At 48.5% G+C, this 19,262-nt stretch overlaps 1 protein-coding gene across 3 annotated transcripts; it reads left to right on the top strand.

Moving 5' to 3' along the window:
- Positions 1–2,022: 2,022 nt before the first annotated feature.
- Lyar (Ly1 antibody reactive) lies at positions 2,023–16,701 on the top strand. Of its 3 annotated transcripts, none has more exons than XM_090343834.1 (10): positions 2,023–2,135; positions 8,256–8,430; positions 8,828–8,942; positions 10,810–10,917; positions 11,025–11,114; positions 13,928–14,372; positions 14,597–14,680; positions 15,202–15,282; positions 15,969–16,054; positions 16,425–16,701. In XM_090343834.1, exons 2-10 carry the CDS (start codon positions 8,309–8,311, stop codon positions 16,557–16,559), a joined length of 1,266 nt encoding a protein of 421 aa, XP_090199960.1. In that variant the 5' UTR covers positions 2,023–2,135; positions 8,256–8,308; the 3' UTR covers positions 16,560–16,701. The 3 variants fall into 3 exon arrangements, with proteins under 3 accessions (XP_090199960.1, XP_090199961.1, XP_090199962.1); XM_090343835.1 differs by having other exon boundaries at positions 2,024–2,135; positions 15,202–15,264; XM_090343836.1 differs by lacking the exon at positions 15,202–15,282 and having other exon boundaries at positions 2,024–2,135.
- The last annotated feature ends 2,561 nt before the right edge of the window (positions 16,702–19,262 follow it).

The following is a 19,262-nucleotide window of genomic DNA, read 5'->3' as shown; positions in this document are numbered from 1 at the left end:
TGCGCCAGCCAAAATGAACTACCTGTGGCTCCTCAGACATATGTCTAGGATAGTGGGCTGGAGCCTCAGCTACACTGACAATTAGCAGGACTTTTGTCTACTGTCCCCACCCTATCTCAGAGATTCACAGCAGAGGGGCACGGTGGCTCACACCTGTAATCCTAGCTACTCAGGAGGCTGAGATCTAAGGATCCTGGTTCAAAGCCAGTTCTGGATGGACACTAAAGTCCGTGAGACTCCTATCTTCAATTAACCACCAGAAAACTGGAAGTGGCACTGTGGCTCAAGGGGTAGGGTGATAGCCTTCAGCTGAAGAGCTCAGGGACAATGCCCAAGTCCAGGGACAGGGCCATAGCTTTGAGCTGAAGAGCTCAGAGACAGCACCCAAACCCAGAGTTCAAGCTCCACAACCAACAGACAAAAAAAAGAAAAAAGATTCACGGCATCCCAGGTAAACCTGGAGAACAATATCCTAATATCCTGGATCACTTGGGGAGCTGGAGAAACAGGCAGATTCCTGCGTGCTATGCCATCCCATAGCGTCTTCCTGCCAGTACCACTCATACTTTCAGACTTTTCAAGGTGATCAAATGAAAATGTGGGTGAGCACAAACAAGAATGAGACACACCAATGTACCCTGCGCACTGAAACACTGGGAACATACTGCTTTTTAACCTTTTGGCCATTCCGTCACTCTTGTTGCAAAGCTTTGTGAGTTCCTTCATATATGCTCATCTGTGCTCCTCAGCATTTCAGAATATGACTCCGTGAGGAGATCAGGCCTTTAAAGAGGTAATTAGAATAAAATGAGATCCAATTCCAGTCTGAATGACATCGACAAAAGAATGAGATACAGGGGCCGGGAGTTTGGCCTAGTGGTAGACTGCTTGCCTAGCATGCACGAAGACCGGGGTTGGATTCCTCAGTACCACATTACATAGAAAAAAAAAAGCCAGAAATGTCCTTGAGAAAGCCCAAGAGCCCACGAACAGTGCCCAAGCCCTGAGTTCAAGACCAAGGACTGGCAAAAAAAAAAAAAAAAAAAGAGATACAAAGACCCCAGTGGTGTAGCTGCAAAGAAGAAGAGGTATGGCTGGAAGAAGGCCATTTGCAGTGAAGGAGGCAGTTTCCAGATGCAAGTGAACTGTACAGGCTTCTTTTTTTTATCTTGGTCTTCCGCTCTCTGGAGATGTAAGAAAAGGCATTTCTGTTGTCTAAAGCCACCGGGTCTGCTGCGTACTGAAATGTCAGTCAGAACAGCTGGAGGAACCTATCTGCTCTTGCATGCCTGTCTCTCACCCTCCCATCATCCCCGGCCCCCTAGCCCGAGGTTCATTCTCACAGTTCCCCTCTTCACACCTTTCAACCTACCCAGCAAAGGCAGTGACTGACCAAGCGAGCTGGGGCCTCGTGAGGCTCACTGCGCGCTTACCAAGTGGCAGGCACTGGAGGAGTCCCCTACCCTCACTCACTCTTGACGGAATCCTTCAAGGTCCCCAACAGCACAGGGACCGTTGGACGGGTGGGGACACTGAGGCACGGGAGGGTCCTAGACGGCACGAAGGCCCAGCCAGGTGGGCCCGCTCGGTGGTCTCCGGCAGCTCCCGTCCTCCGACGTGACCCGGGCATCAAGCCGCCCACGGTGGGGACAGGGCCCGGAGGGGGCGGGAGGCCGCGAGGGGGTCCTCGGGTGTCCGCCTCGGGCAAATGGGCGCCGACTCCCGCCGCGGCCGGCAGCCCACGTCAGACGAAGGCGGCTCCGGGCGACCCAGGCCGCGCCACCCGCGCCTGCCCCCACCCGCCCTCGGTCCCCAGGGCCGCCGGCCACCTTACCTCGGGAGGCCGCGCCGCTCCCCGCCCCGCCGCTGCTGCTGCGCCTTCGCCGGGGGCCCCCGTGGAGTGCCTGGTCTCACAGGCCGCGGCACCACCCGGGCCACGCCCCCTCGGGGGACGGCTTCCGGTGTCGTCACTTCCGCCCCGGGCGTGGCCGCGGCTGCGCACTGGCGCGCGAGACTGCCCCGGCTTCATCTCTGCGCGGCGCGTCCCGAGGCCGGCGGCGGCGGCGGTGGCGGCGGTTTCACGTGTTCCCCGCGCCGGGTGGAAGCCGTTGGTGGCCCCGGCTGAGAAGCGAGAGGTGAGGGGCGGCTGCTCGCAGCCCCGGGGCTCCGGGGAGGTGGGACAGGAGACGGGGAGGCCGAGGGCTGCGGTCCGTCCGGGTGGGCGCCATGGGCGCACAGGTGGACGCAGCCTTGGCGCCCGTGTCCGGACGGATGGACGGACGGACAGTCGGTCCCTGCGGACCGGGCTTCGGGCTTGGGTCCGAGGCTGTTCGCAGCGTCTCGGTCCCTACCCGAGACCAGATGAGCGGCGATCGAATCCAGTGTGCGCCCCACTGGCCGGAGACCCGGCGAGGGCGCGCCCTCCCCACCCCTTTGCGGGGCTCCCCTCCCTCGTCGGAAGGGGGGGAGGCCCTGAGCCCAGCCTGGGGAGGGGGGAGCCGGGGAGGGTTCCAGGAGCACGAGGGGGCCCCGGGGCCGAGGGGCCTGACTTTGCTGCACAGCCGGCTCCCCCCGAGCCAGGCCCCAGGCCCGGCGCGGTGCCGGGACGCCGTCCTCACCCCGGGGATGCCACACCTGGCCGGGGCCCCCACCGCAGAGCGGGTATGCGTGAACCCACGTGCAAGGCGTGGGGCAGGGTTGGTGTTGGTCTGCACTTCGGAGCCAGGCCTGTCTGTAGTCTCTCCCCGCCCGCCTCGTGCGCGCCTGGCCTTGGATTGCACAGAGGAGGGAAAACTTTGAAGTTTTAAAGAGCACCGTGACTCGGGCTGAATCGGAATGCGTGTGGGGCTTTGGGACTGGCGTGGTTGTCCGCTTTTCAAGGTGAGCCGCTGGGGAATGGAGATGAGGGAAAGGGTTGGGCATGCATGGTGTCACTCCTGTAATCTTCACTACTCAGGAGCCCAACAGACATCAAAGGGGATCTGGACTCCAGGCCAGGCTAGCTAAAAAAAAAAAAAAAAATTTAACAAGACCCTCATGGCAACAAATAAAGCATAGTTTTGTTATGGATATGGGAGGTTTAGGTAGAAAGATCACAGTTGGAGGCTGGTGGTCCCAGCCAATTTACAAGAAACAAACCAAGTGGCACTGTGGCTCAGTAAGGTAGAGTGGTAGGTAGCCTTGAGCTGAAGAGCTCAGGGACAGCCCCCAAGCCCAGAGTTCAAGCCCCACAACCAACCACAATAAAATAAGTCTGCTGGATGCTGGTGGTTCACAACTGTGATCCTAGCTACTCAGGAGGCTGAAATCTGAGGATCATGATTGGAAACCAGCCCTGCCCGGCGGAAGGCAGGAAAGTCCCTTGAGACTCTTTATCTCCAGTTTAAAACTCAAAAACTAGAAGTGGAGCCGTGGCTCTAAGTGGTAGAGTGCTGCCCTTGAGCAAAATAGAACCCAGGCCCTAAGTTCAAGCCAACTGCAAAAAAATAATAATAATAATAATAATAATAATAAGGGGCCAGGAGTTTGGCCTAGTGGTAGAGTGTTTGCCTAGCATGCACGAAGACCCAGGTTCAATTCCTCGGTACCCCACATACATAGCAAAAAGCCGGAAGTGGTGCTGAGGCTCAAGTGGTAGAGCTCTAGCCTTGAGAAACTCCAAGGACAGTGCTCAGGCCCTGAGCCCAAGTCCAGGACTGGCAATAAATAAATAAATAAATAAATAACAAAAACAAAACAACAAAAAAGCCAGAAGATCCTGTCTGAAAAATAAACTAAAGGGCCGGGAGTTTGGCCTAGTGGTTAAAGTACTTGCCTAGCATGCATGAAGACCCAGGTGTGATTCCTCGGTACCACATACATAGAAAAAAGTCGGAAATGGTGCTGAGGCTCAAGTGGTAGAGCTCTAGCCTTGAGAAAGTCCAAGGACAGTGCTCAGACCCTGAGCTCAAGCCCAGGACTGACCAAAAAAAAAAAACTAAAGCCAAAAAGGGGGGAGGTATGGCTCAAGTGGTCTAGACCTTGCCTATCAAGTCCGAGGTCTTGAGTTCAAACCCCAGCTACCATCAAAAGGGGAGGGATGCTATTTTTATTAGAAAGCAAAAAATAAAACATGTACAAAAAGAAGATTTAAACTTCACTCTAAATTCTAATCCCTGAAGCAAACTTACTGGGGATGTTCTGGGAACAGGGTGAGAGAACAGGCAAATTTGTTTGACTCTGACTCATCCCAGGCAAGTCTTTCTGCAGTTGGGGAGGGCTCTGCTGTGTTCCATGCAGTGCTTTTAGGAGGAGATTAAGCCTGTTTGACGGATGGCAGAAATTAAGGTACCTTGAAGACATTGGGTTTTGGGGGATCTTTGGCATTGGCTGAGGCAGGTCCAGACCCAGTCCAGCATGCCATGGCCCACACCTTGGTAGGAGAAGACCAGGATGCTCAGCGTCCTTTGCAAGTTTCCAGTCTTGCTAGCAGCTCTTTCTGCCTTCCAACTCAGCAATGCTGCCTTCAACCCTGTGGTCACGCCTGTCACATGGGTGGTCTGCTGACCAGTGTGGGCTGGCTTTGGAGATATTTCAAATATTTACATATATTTACAAATATGTGAATGCCCCCCCCCCCAACAACTTTGGATGAAGATCTCAAATAGGAAGGTAGGAAGGTTAGAGATAGAGCTGGACCTGGGCCTATTGCCTGGACTGTCTGCCTCAGCCACTTGCTGCCAGTGGGGCAGGTCTCAGGTGGGCAGTGGTGGTATGGTCCCCACTCTCCTGGGGCTGGGTCATGAATGTGAAGTGGCTTTGTTGTGCACTCAGGCCCTTTCTTGGTGGCACTGGGTAGACAGGAACCTGGGCAGAAGTGCCCACGAGGACCTAGCTGCTTGCATGAGGTCTGTGTGTGTCTGGGTGGCATAGCTCTGATAAACACATAGTGCTCAGTAAATAAAATGTCCACTGAACTGCATGAGAGCTGAGCTGCCCCCAGCCCTCTAAAGGAAGACCCAGAGTTACCATGACTGTTAGGATTTGCTGGAAGAGAGGCGAGGAAGAGGGAGTGTCTGGTATTAGGTGCTTTGTGAAACTTGTCTTTTTTACACTGGAAGGATAAGAGTTGAGCCTCTGAGCCTAGTGTTTGATACACTGAGTGTTAATGCAGCTGAAATGATGACTTCTCATCTCTCTCCTGTCATCTGAATGATACATTGTTGCTTGTTTCCTGGAGCCATGTTTGCATTGTTGCTTTGCACAGGATCCTTTCAAAGCTGGTGGTAAGCCTGGACTAGGACAGGGTCTGCACACCTGCAGTTGGGTTGTTGATGGTTCTGAGCTTGTCATTCCCTGCACCCTCATAAGAGAGCACGTATTGTGGAATGATGAACATTCGTTAGGGTGAGGGCTTGAGTGAGGTGTCCTCAAGACTAAGCTCCTAATAGGTGTGATCTCATTAGCCAGGCAAGAGAAGCACTGCTGCATTTCATCCTACAACACACAGAAAGAGGCTGTCCCGCCTGCCTCAATATACAGACGCGAGACCAGCGTAAATGGCTGAAAGGTTTTTCGGGTAGACATGTGGCCTACTCCCATCCCCAGAGTTGGCAAGTATACTGTGCTTTTCTGTCCACATCCCTTGCTTCTTTTTGTTCTTGCATTTTACTTCCCTGTTTTCCCGCAGGCCTCTAATTCTTGACAGCACTTCCACTGCACATGGCCCTGTGGATGGAGAATGGAGGGAGGGATGGCCCTCCAGTTGGATCTTAAGGTCTGCTGAAGCCTTTCTATCTATCTACCCTTCTCCCCTTGAACAGGACAGAGTGGTCCTCGGTAGCCCAGGTGGAATGCATTTTGAGTCCCTGTCACCCCTTTCAACATTCTCTTGTCCCTTCAACCTACTCCTTCCTTTACTTCTATTAATTTTGTGGCATGTACAAAATTATATCCCTCACCTTTCTCTCCTTCATCTGCCTCTCTTTCCTTGATCCTATCCCCTTTCTTGCAAGTCCTTGTGTCCTAGTGCCTATTTTGTTGGGCTTTGACTTTATCTTTGTAAGGAATTACATTATTTGTATTCTCCTGAGTCTACCATATTTGTTAATACATTTGTAACTACTTGTATGCTACCTAGTATGTTTACTTATAGATGTGTAGGTGAATTCTAGCTGCTACAAATGAGGGACACTACGCAACTTATTCTTCTCTGGGTCTGGCTTATTTCACTTAGTATTATTTATCCGAGTCTTTCCACTTTCCCTTTCCTGATGAATGGTACAACTATCATTCTTTCTGATGGAAGTGTAAAATTCCATTTTGTGTGTGTGTGTATACATATATATATATATGTATATATATATATAATTTTCTTGATCCATCGGTCCATTGAGAGGCATCTGAACTGATAATCTTGGCTGTGCTGCATTGAACATGATTGTGCTGCTGGCTTTACTGTACCCTTGCTTGTGATCTACTAGAAAAATAAAAGGCTTTAAGTTTTTTAGTGAGATGTCAGTGGCTCATGCCTGTAATCGTAGCTTCTCAGGAGGCTAAGGTTCATAATCTGAAGTCAATAAGAAGTTCCCAAGACTCCTATCTCCAATTAACCAGCAAAAAGCTGGAAGCAGAGCTGTGGCTTAAGTGGTAGGGCACATTGAGTGAATGAACTAAGTAAAGGCCTGAGTTCAAGCGCCAGTACCAGCACACAAAAAGAGCTTTTGGGGCAGGTCATTTGTCTTGTCACAGCTGCTTCTACACTGTGTATCCATCTGCAGTCATTTGATTTTCTTCCATTCTTCCATTTGCTGGACCCTTCTGCTTTGCTTTGCCAAGAATGGGAGACTGTGTTTGTGGGAGTGTGGTCCTGCCTTTGAGCTGTGCCTGTCACCATCTCCAGCAAGCAGATGACTACCCTTCCCAGGCTCGTCCTGCGTGCTTTCCTCTGGTGGTGCCAGCTGCAGCTGACCTCATGAGTTTCCTTCCTAACCTACCCTGGTGTGGAAGGTGAGCTGGTGTCCACGGGTGGCCAGCTGGGTTTCCATACATGCTGGACAGCTAGACAGGATGCGCCTGTACATTTCCATTCAAGGTTGAGTGGGCTGGGCTCCGCAGTGAGCTTAGCAGCAGTGGCCTGGAGATTATAACAGGGGTAGCTCCTTTGAATGAGGTCAACAAGGAATTTATGTGGAAGAGTACTTGACCCTCACTCTGAGTCTCATAGTGAGGACAATTCTGATTTGAATAGTTCTCAGTATTTTTCCTATGAGACTTGTGATGGATGATTATGGAAGCATAGATAGTCATGGGGACTTCTGTAATATTTGTGACAGAGCACGCACACAGATAAGATTTTAAGTGCTTATATAATGACACATTTGATGTCAGGCCTATTCAACAGCCTGCACTTCTAGGGCTGGAGCCCTGCAGTACCCAGTACTCTGTGGCTGGGTACAAGCCTTGAGGAGGAGACCTTGCATCTGGGAGTCATCACTTAACACCTGTGGTACCAGCCACCCTACAGGAATGTCCATGCACATGCCTGTACTCGACCTGTGTGAGGCCTCTCGGCCACCCTGCACTCCCTCACTTGTGCCCTTGTGTTGGGGACCTGAAGTCTTTCAAGTGCACACCTAACTTGTGATGATGCCTTTTGCAGACTTGACTTTGTGTATTTCTTAAATGTTAACTTCTTGTCAGGGGTTACAGTTACATATGTAAGGTAGTGAGTACATTTCTTCTCGAACATTGTTACCCATGTATTTCTCCCCTTTCCCTCCCCTAATGTGTATATATATATATATATATATATATATATATATATATATATATATTTAATGGCAATTGTAGGGATGGATCAGGGAAGAGCTTGAGGGTATTAGGGAAAGGCAGACTTACCCATAACACCAGTAACCCAGTTTTTCTGTACTGCCAGTCTGCCACGTGTAAAGCCTGATTGTGTGACTGTGTGTCCTGGGCCAGGTTAGTGTCTTTGGACCTCCGTGTCCTCGAGTAGAATTTGAACAGTGACATTCCTCAGCTTATAGAGCCATCTCGAGGACTACATAAACTGACCCAGTAAAGCTCGTTAAATAGTGCTGCACCGGCTCAGCACACACCAGAGTGGTACCAGTGATACTTTACTTACTGGGATGATTGTATTTGGTGGTGGGTTCACTTTAAATCTGTTATTTTCCTGTGAAGTTATGGTTGAAAAGTTAGTTGAGTCGTTACGGGAATAGAAGTTTCATTTCTCTTTTTTTTTTTTCTTCCAGGACAAGAGTTAAAACCTCTCTTGGATTGAGAATATCTAGTCATATAGATAAAAATGGTATTTTTCACGTGCAATGCATGTGGTGAATCAATAAAGAAAATACAAGTGGAAAAGCACGTGTCTGTGTGCAGAAACTGCGAGTGCCTTTCTTGTATTGACTGTGGTAAAGATTTCTGGTAAGTTCTGTACATTTAGGCAGAGCCACTGTGGAGAACCAGGCCTCAGTGGGAGCCACTACAGTTCTGGAAGCCTTGATGCTGCTAAGCTAAGAATAATGTAAAATAAATAAATAAAATGGAAGAGTCAGGTAAAATGGGTGTGAGTCTTTAAAAGAGCTTTATCCACATGTGATCGTGCAGTGACACTTGCCCCTGTGGCCAGGGCCAGGTCTAAGGCTTTGGGGCGGTTTTTGTTACCGCAGGACTAAGATGTGCCCACCACAGAGGAGATGAGCCTAACCAGGAAGTAATCAAGGAACCAGGGTGTTTGTGCAGTGGGCAGATGGGGGAGCACCCCTAGGAGAGCCCCCACCCTTGGCTCCAATTTAATTGTGAGACTCTGAACCACTTTCAGGGGCGATGACTATAAAAGCCACGTGAAGTGCATCAGTGAAGACCAGAAGTATGGAGGCAAGGGCTACGAGGGGAAGGCCCACAAAGGGGATGTGAAGCAACAGGCCTGGATCCAGGTAACACCCTCCTGACCTGTCCTGTGCTGCTCTGACACCCTTGAGATCAGTGGGTTGCCAACGCATGCTGGTTCCAGAAGCATCATAGCTTGGGATAGACCTAGTGCAATCTAGGCCTTCATGAGAATTGTCTCTATTTTCACACTACTAATACAATTGCTACGCCTTTCGTCCTTGATCTCCGTGTTGACAGATTTGTCTCAAAAATAGTTGAGAATTCTCACTACCTTTTCAGAGCCAAATGTAACCTTTCTAATCTTTCTCTCCTAATCATAATGTGACTTTACAGCACAAACCATTTATCATACACGTCCTCAGAGTCAGACAAAATGGACACTCTCAAAATAAAGCGTTTTCTGCCTAAAATGAGAACATGTGAAACATAAATGACAAAAGCAATGAAATCCTGATGGGACTGAGAGGTATAGCTTCTAGAATGCTGCTGACCCTCCTCTGCAGGACAGAACGCTGAAGGAAGCCCCTGGGTTGAAAGTAACAGCTCCTCCCTGAGTTGAGTGATCCCCGCAGTAGTGCAGCTCCATTTATAACGGACCTGATATCTGCTCAGTGCTGTGCATGCTCGCAAACATTATCCTCTTCCCACAGTCCCCCTCTCTGGGGTTCTCAGACCACTAGAGGGCATCCTTAGGCTCCTCTGCTGTCATCTTCTCCATCTGCTCTCAACGGAGTCCTCTTAAGCAGACGTGGGACACACCAGAGCCCACAGGCCAATTCTTGTAAGTGAAGTTTCACTGGAACACAGCCCTTCCCACTGGTTTATGTGTGGTCTTTGGCTGCTTTAGTGGTACAAAGGCAGCCGTGAGCAGTTGTGACAACTTGCGAAGCCTGAACTGACGTTTACAGAGGAGGAGACTGGCTTGGTTTTGAACCAGCAGCTTCTTCCCTGGAGGCTGGCATGGCCTTGGCCATTTCATTCCAGCACTCTGCTCTTCTACATCTCGTGTTTTCTGAAATCATAATAATGCAGGAAGTACACAGAAGGAAGCAACCAGAATCCCAGAATCAAGCAGCCACAGGAGAATGATGTGAATGTTTGCTGGGTTTCCCCCAGACTGCAGAGGACTGGAAAAAGGTCTCTCGTGTGCTGTCTATTTTCCTCTGCTGATTGTTATACTGGTTGTAACCATTTTCTAACAATTTTTCTTAGAAAAAAATTGTGTGGACTCTTTTAAGATTTTATACGCATACAACCACAATTGGATATGCAAGTTACCAATGAATGAAAATCTCTTCTTTCCAACTAAGAAAGCTTTATTTTTCCTGCCAAACTGCTCTGGCTAGGACCCTAATAAAAGTTAATGTACACAGACTGGGAATGTGGCTTAGTGGTATGGTGTTTGCTTAGCATTCAGGAAGCCCTGGATTTGATTCCTCAGTACCACATAAACTGAAAAGGCTGAAAGTGGCACTGTGGCAAAAAGAAGCTCAAGAGACAGTGCACAGATCCTGAGTTCAAGCCCCAGGACTGGGGGGGGAGGGAGGAGGAGTTAATGTATATATTTCTAGCCAGGGACCTGTAATCCTGACTACTCAGGAGGCTAGGAGTTGGAGGCAGCCAGCCCAGGCAGAAAAATCTTCACTTTAAAATAACCAGCAAAAGGCCAGGTTGGAGGTATGGCTTAGGTGGTAAAGTGCCAGATTTGCGAGAGCAAGCCAAGCAAGAGCACCATGCCCTGAGTTCATACTCTGGTACCAGCATAGAAAGTTAAAGAAAAAGAAGAAAATCTATATATTTGTAAGCATAGACATAAATACAGAATTTGGACTTAGACCATAGACACCACTTTAATTGTGCAAAAATTTAGCTTTCGTGAAATTAATCCGTTGTTAATCTTTTTTTTCGTAGAAAATTAATGAATTAATAAAGAAACCCAATGTCACCCCCAAAGTGAGAGAACTTTTAGAGCAAATCAGTGCTTTTGACAATGTTCCTAGAAAAAAAGCAAAGTTTCAGGTACGGATTTAATTGACTTGCCAGGCTCAGGGGTGGTGGTCCATCAGTGACTAAGCTTGTGTGTGCTTGTCAAATGGGGTAAGTGCTTTTCTTTTTGCTCCTTACAGAATTGGATGAAGAACAGTTTAAAAATTCATAATGAATCTGTCCTGGAGCAGGTGTGGAATATCTTCTCTGAAGCTTCCAGTAGTATAAGTGTAAGTATTTATTTTAGTGATGTTGTAGGGCCCTAGGCTCTGTCTTTAGGCTTTTGATTTTTTTGCTCGACTGGTACTCTTATCATTTGAGTCACCGCTCCACTTTGAGCTTTTCAGCTTTCTTGGTGGTTAATTGGAGATAAGATTTTCACAGACCTGCTTGCTTAGGCTGGCTTTGAACCATAATCCTCACAGCTTAACCTCTTGAGTAGCTAGGATACAGGCATGAGTCACCAGCACTGGGCTTTAGATCTGGTTTTAGATTTGTGAGGTAGCAAAAGTAATTAGCAATGATAAAATGGAGTGTATCTGAAGATCAAGATAGCCTTATTTCTCAGAGAAAGGCCTCTTTGTACCTTTATGAGAAGAAACAAACTAGACTCAGTACAGAAAAGAATTCCTTATTATGTAGACATTTTTTTTTTTCTTGCCAGTCCTGGGCTTGAGCTCAGGGCCTGAGCACTGTCCTTGGAATTTTCTCAAGGCTAGAGCTCTACCACTTGAGCCTCAGCACCACTTCCAGCTTTTTTCTATGTATGTGGTACCGAGGAATTGAACCCGGGTCTTCATGCATGCTAGGCAAGCACTTTAACCACTAGGCCAAACTCCCGGCCCTGTGTAGACATTTTTAACTATAGACTTGGGTAACAGTATGAGCTAAGTCGTGGTGGATTTAGAAGTCAGGCAGGAGCTGCAGTGAGCAGGAACAGGCCTAGTGCAAATCACTGCTGTACCATTGCTCTATTCTCTCACTGGGGGCTTTGTCTGGGTCAGATCCCAAGCAAAAATATCAAATAACTTGGAAAGGAAAGGCAAACAGGCTGAGGAACCCTTTCACAAAGGTCCTCGGTGGCATGCCGAGCATACCCATGGTTTGGGGACACCAAGCCGTTACCATGACTGTGAAAATATTAGTGAAAATAATTCATGGTGTATGATCCCAGAGTTGGAGCATTCATGCAGAAGGTCTTGGTTTGATATCTTTTAAAGACATTATTAATTTTCAACTTTTCCCCACTAATTGAATTACATTTTTAAAGTTTTATCAATAGTTTCAAAACACAGTGAGGTTCTGACTGGTCTTATTCTAGTAAGACTTTCTTGGGAGCTATTTGCTCCCAAGTTTATGTAGAATGTGGGGTTTAAAATGGAACTTTATCATTACAGTACCAGGAAGCTGATAACATCCTAACAATTCTGTACCAGAAGAAAGAAACTTCACTGTCTTTAAGTCTTCCTCCTAAATCTTTTCTAGATTTGTTCTTGGCCTCTTTCCCTCAGGGGCCTGCCAGTTTTATGTCTGTGAACCCCTAGGGGGAAATCATTTATCTTCCCTTCAGAGGAGGAGAGGCGAGCTGTGCTGTGTCATCTGTGTGGTGAATGGAGCAAGATGGGAATGCAGGACTGCAGATGCCTGCTTCTTCTGCTTCCTCTGCAGGTGCAGGGCCCAGCTCATCTCTTGAGACCAGGGCTTAGAGAGTACTGCAAGGAACAGGACCCCTTTTCACGTGGGGTCCGTGTGCTCATTTTAAATGGGTCATAGGTGGAAAGTCTGTTTTATCCCAGAGCACATACTTAGTTTTCTGTGGTGTTATGTGTTCTGCGGCTTGCTGTACCTGAGGCTGTGCACTTCATATAGAAAATAGGTTTAGTTTGGGCAGCCCCAACTGTGGAGTGTCATGAGGGTCTCCCTGGCTGAATCACAGCGTAGCAGATGACTTGAGGTGGGAACCCTCGAGGAAGTAAAGATGCCGTAACATAGGAAGCCAGGAAGAGTCAGGGGCTTTGTGCAATGAGCACACAAGAGCTAGCTCACCAAGGGCAACACCAGTGACTTGACCTTCTCCCAGGAAGTCACCCCTTGAGGGCTCAACACCTCCATACTAGGGACCAGGTCTCTAGCACCTTACTCTGAGGAGCAGCCACACCACAGCAGGTTCATTACCTGCACAGGTGTCCCTGACGGTCCATTTACAGTGACCATCTCACCTGAAGATAGGACAGTAACAGTATCTTGTCTAGTACCTGAATGAGCCAAGCATCCCATGCCTTGGGCTGGCTTGTTGAGTGGCTCATGACCTGTCTCTGTCTTCTCTCTTCTTACTCAGAATCATCTATGTGAGGTAGTTAGGTTTGCCTCCGTTTTATAGATGAGGAAATAGAATCAGAGTAGATAATGTGTGCTGACTCACCTACGTAGTTCCAGATGGGCAGAACTGGTACTTGAACCCGGGTCTGTGGATTCCTAACCTGGTGACTTCTACCATACTTAAGTGCTCCTTTTTTTTTTTTTTTTGTAAATTTAAATAAGCTGAATTATGAGCAGGAATTCCATGACCTCATGCTTCATTCTTTTGTTCTCTGTGCAATGAAAATAATCTATTCAGTGCATGGTAGAGTGTGGGCATTTTGCCTATCTTATATTTAATTGCTGTACCTTAGCTGTTAAAAGGCCACTGATGGGGCCAGGAGTTTGGCCTAGTGGTAGAGTGCTTGCCGAGCATGCATGAAGACCTGGGTTGGATTCTGCCATACCACATATATAGAAAAGCCAGAAGTGGTGCTGTGGCTCAAATGGTAGAGTATTAACCTTGAGGAAAGCCCAAGGACAGTGCTCAGGCCCTGAGTTCAGTCCCCAGGACTGGCAAAAAAAAAAGAAAAGAAAAGAAAAAGGCCACCGGCATAAAATGAGAGGTTATAAGACCACTCATCTTGAGCAGTTTATTCTGCATGTACATGAATAATGTGGGTATCAATGTCTGTGCAGTTAGCTCTGCTCTTTACATGTGTGTGTCTTGGTTCTGCCTGATAAGGAGCTGGATCGGCAGCCACCCAACCAAGTAGAGAAGCCGCAGGCTGAAGTTTCCACCAAGGTTGAAGTCTCCACCAAGGTTCTGTCCTCAAAGGCAAATGGCCCCACAGAGGAGCAAGCAGAAGTAAAAAAGAATAAAAGAGAAAGAAAGGAAGAACGGCAGAAGAATAGAAAAAGGGAAAAGAAAGAACTGAAACTAGAAAAATGCCAAGAAAACGTGAGTGGCCAGAAGCCTAAGAAGCGCAAACAGGGACTGGAGGCAGAGGTGGAGGCGGAGGCGGAGGCGGCTTCCATAGCCAACGGCCTGGCCGGGAAGAAAGTCAAGAAGAAGAAGAAGGGCCAGTGTGCAGCGCAGGGCGCCACCCGAGCCAGGGCTCCTGGGGAGGATGCCAGCAAAGAAGAGGCGAAGGCAGTGGCGGGAAAAAGGAAGCGGAGGCCTACAGAAAGTAGGTGGCCAGCTGGTGTGCTGGGTCCTCATTTCCCAAGTGGTCAGGCTGTGGCGTGGGGTCTGCCACAGCCTCCGGGCCGCCTGCGCTCCGGCATCGCCCGAGCAGGTGACCTCACCCCACGGTGCTGAGCCAGGAGAAGCACACCTGGAGGGCGTGGAGCGCCAGGACAGCTCTTGATAATGGCCACGATACAGCAGCTTTGTTCTTAATCTTCCCAACAGCTGAAGCAGACCCTAAGAAGAAAATGAAGCTTCCAGAACAGGCTGACGATGGAGAAGTGGAGGCCCTGGAGGCTCCTGGGAAAGGTGTGTCTTCCGGCTTTTGAGTAGGGGAAGGGCCAGGAGAGCCCCCTGGGGAGATGGCTGGACACTTCTGGCAGCATCCTGCCTCCAGCAGCATGGTAGAGCATTTTAAAAGTCGCATCCGTGCTGTGGGGTAAGTGAGTAAGCACTGCTGGGTCTGGTCCCTTTGACTTTGGGCTGGGTTGGAATCTGTGTTAACATTCCATTATGGAACAGATGCCTGGGTCGTCAGTTGAAAGGAGAGATGCTTTCTGGGTGCCTATGGCTCAAACCTGTAATTGTAGCTACTCAAGAGATTGAGATCCGAGGATCATGGTTCAAAGCCAGCCTGGGCAGGGAAGTCTGTGAGACTCTTATCTGCAATTAACCACCAACAAGCCAGAATTGGAGCTGTGATTCAAGTGGTTAGAGAGCTGGCCTTGAGCACAAAAGCTCCGGGACAGCTTCCTGTCCTGAGTTAAAGCCTCAGGAATGACACTCCCACCCTCCATAAAAGAGAAATTTATTTTGGCTCACGGTTTCAGGGGTTCCAGTCCGAGGCCAGAAGAGAAAAGAAGAAGCGACCGGGTCCCCTCATCCCCTTGAAGGTCGGGGCACTCTTAAAGGTTCCATCCCTTCCCAGGGGTACCCATTAACGATGGGTTTTCTTGAAGACGTTGCAGGTCTGGCGTGTCGCACTGTGTTGCTGCTGGGATTTTAGACGAGCCCAGGGTGGCTTTCTAAGACATTGCTTTCCACCCCCTCTCCCCAGTAGCTTCTCTTGTCCTGCCTCGCATCGTGCACAGCTTCTGGCACTCATGGCTGCTGCCCTCTGCACTTCTGGCCCATTCATGGTGTCTCCTTGTGTAGAGCTATCTGGCCACCAGTGTCCCCGGCCTCCTCCTAGGTTTGCTGCATGGTATCCACTCTGTGTCCTCTCCTGCTTCCCCGCTGACCCTGGGTGCATGACTTGTGTGATTGCTCCTGTCGTAGCGCCTTGGTCAGGGCCCAGCTGCTTCACCTCCTCTTCCTTGCTGTGCTCCAGCAGCCCCCATCTTAGTGGGTGTCCAGTACATCAGACACAAGAGCATGTCATGGGTCTGTCACCTGTGGGAACGGGTACACAGGAGGGGCCCATGTACCCTCCGGGTTCCTGGGGTTGGACAGATGCATGAATGGCCTCGTGGTGCTTTGGCATCGTGTGTACAAGAGGACCAGGTCATGTCCCAGAATGCAAACAAATATACAGATTGTCCCTTTCCCTTTCTAATGATACAACAAAGCTGCGTCTTGTGTGTTCTTCACATTGTAGGTAAATTCAACTGGAAGGGAACGATTAAGGCGGTTCTGAGGCAGGCCTCTGACAACCAACTGTCGGTCAAAAAGCTAAAGAAAAAGGTATGGTGCATGAACTAACCTAGGGTAGGCTGGAATTAACCTTAAATGTACACTAAGATACTATGGAAGAGAGGTGGCAGACACTCCCTCCTCTGTTAGTGGTTTTCAGGCTGCTGTCTAAGCCCTTCAGGGGTTGGAGCTAGAACTGGGTCTAGGCAGGGCAGCTCTCTCTAAGGTTTGGGCTTGAAGATGATGGTTCTAGACACTTGCTCTCTTGCAGATTCTAGAGCAGTGTCTTAGCCCTCTGTGGGTGACCAGCACCTGGCCTGCTTTTACTGCACTGCTGCCCAATGTGGACACAGAAAGAACCTCTTGTAAGGTCTCTTTCCAGGACAGTTTGCTTTCTTGACACTGGCTTCTGTTTGTGAAGGTTTTAGCTCAGTATCACACGGTGATGAATGATCACCACAGATCCGAGGAGGAACTCCTGGTCATCTTCAACAAGAAAATCAGCAAGAACCCCACCTTCAAGTTGATAAAGGACAAAGTCAAGCTCATGGAATGAGATGTCCGTGTGACACTGGATTCTTCTTTCACTACTCTTTGTGAATGATAACTCAAATTTTACTTTCTGAACTGTATTTTTAAGTTAAGGAAAAAGTATATTTTTGTTAGAACTTTTATGGAAAAATGAAATATATTGTCAAATTATAAAATGTATATGACAAGTGCAAAAGTAATTCTCCCTTTGATCAGACTGAAAAGCAACCCTTTGAACCACATGATAGCAGAGATTGTGTGTGTGTGTGTGTGTGTGTGTGTGATTGTTCAGGGCGTGGGCCCAGGAGTGGTCAGTCAGGACATGTTGGGCGCTTTCTGGAGGTTTCTATTGACACCCCTGGTTGGCTCAGTGCCCCTTCCCACCGGCCCCCAGAAGATGGGTGGTGTGATCGCAGCGCCCAAGGCTGCTTACGGTCCAGCACTTGGAGTGCTCTGAGGGAGGATGGGAGCGGAGGGGAATGGCCTGCCTCAGCCATGCTCTTGACTAGTGTAGTTAGCTGTCACTCCCAACAGTTGGTGACAAAGGGGTGTGTGTATGGAGGAAGCTTTAAGATTTACCACTTAGTAAATCTCTTAGTAAGGTTAGTTGACTCCTTGGGAACCTGGCTTTTCCAGAACTGTGTTCCTAGTTGTCTGTTTGAACCTGCCGCACAGGATGGCTATGAAGACAAGTTCATAAACGCCAAGATTAATAGCGTCTTTACAGAGCTGCATATTCTTACGAATACCTTTAAAAAGCTTCCACATTGGGCTGGGAATGTGGCTTAGTAACAGAGTGCTTGCTAGCATGCAGGAATCCCTCAGTACCACATACATAGAAAAAGCCAAAAGTGGTGCTGCGAATTAAGTGGCAGAGTGCAAAAGAAGCTCAGGGACAGTGCCCAGGTTGAGTTCAAGCCCAAGGACTGGAAAAGAACAAAAAAGCTTTCACATTATCCTTAATATCTTATTATTTATTTATTTATTTATTTGCCAGTCCTGGGCTTGAGCTCAGGGCCTGAGCACTGTTCTTGGACTTTCTCAAGGCTAGAGTTCTACCACTTGAGCCTCAGTACCACTTCCGGCTTTTTTCTATGTATGTGGTTACCGAGGAATTGAACCTGGGTCTTCGTGCCTGCTAGGCAAGCACTCTACCACTAGGCTAAACTCCCAGCCCCAGTATCTTTTCTTTCAAAGTTAAAACTCCTGTAGAGAATACCTTTGGAGCTGAGTAAGAAGTTTTGAGACACCAATGTTATTTTTTTTAAGGTGGTCACTGTTGGTGACAACTCATTCATGTACCTGAGTTCCTTATTAATCCATTGAAACTGTTCTCTCCCCACATTGTGCTAGTACTTACTGGGCCTTGTGGGGGTTTTCTTTGTAGTTGTGGGGCTTGAACTTAGGACCTAGGTGCTGTCCCTGAGCTCATTTGCTCAAAACTAGCTAGCTCTGGCATTTGAGCCACAGCACCACTTCCAGTTTTCTGGTGGTTAATTGGAAATACGAGTCTTACAGACTTGTGCCCAGTCTGGCTTGAACTGCAGTCCTCAGATCTCAGCCTCCTGAGTAGTTAGATTACAGGCGTGAGCCACTAGCATTTGGCTCTGATCCTCTCTGGTTTATTCCCCATCTCTGGTGAATCTAGATTCCAGAATAGACAGCCACATGTTGACTTCCTGGATACAGAGCAGGTCAGGGCAGCACTGAAGTGCATCCTTTCCTGCAGGAGGAAACGGGAGCCTAGGTCGTTATTCTCCTGTCTAAGAGGAGGGAAAGGCATATTCTATACACTGACCAGTATCTTGTGCTTACTGGATCTCAGTGTACTCAGAGTTCCTGTGTCCTTCAAGAAATGGCTGAAATTAGTCTTGCAAGTTTCTGTATTTACTGAGCTATGAATAATGTATTTCCCATCTACAAGGTGCTGTTTTATAGTGGATCCTAAGTTACATGTAGGCTGGGGGTTGGTGTTAGAGTTCAGCCCCGATCTCACTCCAGCAAAGACAACCTGTTGTTCCTGTTTAATCCTGAGTCCTCTGGTTACCGTAAGGAAGGCCTCTTGTATTGAAACCATCCACAAGACTAAACAAAACCTTGAGACAGAGCCAGGCACTTGAGCTTTGTGCCTGTAGCTACTCCTAGGTGGGATCAGAGGATTGTAGTTCAAAGCCAGACAATGAGGCTTACTTCCAACTCACTAGCAAGGGGGAGAAATAGAGGTGTGGCTCAAGTGGTAAAGCCTTAGTGGAAAAACCAAGTGAGAGTAAGCCTTTAGTCAAGCACTAGTACCAGCAGTACTCACACCTGTAATCCTAGCTTCTCAAGAGGCTGAGGCTCATGGTTCAACGCCAGCATGAGCAAGAAAGTCTGTGAGACTTTTAGTGCCAAATGACCTTCAGAAAACTGGAAGTGGTGCTATGGCTCAAAAGTGGTAGAATGCTTAGCCTTGAATGAAAAAACTCAGGGACAGCGCCCAGGCCCCAAGTTGGTTTTTACTTGGTTTTGATCTTGACATACTTGGAATCACATGGCAGATTTCATTTCCTGTCTGGCTTTTACCCAGTGTCCCCTGAGCTCTAGCCATGGGGCGCTCTAGCAGGCATGCTATCTTTATTGCTGTAACCATTCATTCTTCTGGTGATGGAGTAGCCACCTGTCTCCAGGGTGATGGGGTTTCTCATGAGATGATGTCCTCATACATCATACCTGTGTGTCCTCTCTGCTG

The sequence above is a fragment of the Megascapheus bottae genome, chromosome 13 (assembly GCF_031878675.1).
Source record: "Megascapheus bottae isolate mThoBot1 chromosome 13, mThoBot2.hap1, whole genome shotgun sequence".
NCBI lineage: Eukaryota > Metazoa > Chordata > Mammalia > Rodentia > Geomyidae > Megascapheus > Megascapheus bottae.
The sequence above is the reverse complement of the archived record's forward strand: the minus strand, read 5'-3'. Positions and strand labels throughout refer to the sequence as shown.

What these genes read in the sequence shown, in the direction of transcription:
- Lyar (XM_090343834.1), top strand. Translation starts at nt 8,309, where the DNA reads ATGGTATTTTTCACGTGCAATGCATGTGGTGAATCAATAAAGAAAATA. An exon ending in AGCAACAGGCCTGGATCCAG is followed by an intron (nt 8,943 to 10,809) that starts GTAACACCCTCC and finishes TTTTTTTCGTAG; the next exon opens with AAAATTAATGAATTAATAAA. An exon ending in AAGCTTCCAGTAGTATAAGT is followed by an intron (nt 11,115 to 13,927) that starts GTAAGTATTTAT and finishes CTGCCTGATAAG; the next exon opens with GAGCTGGATCGGCAGCCACC.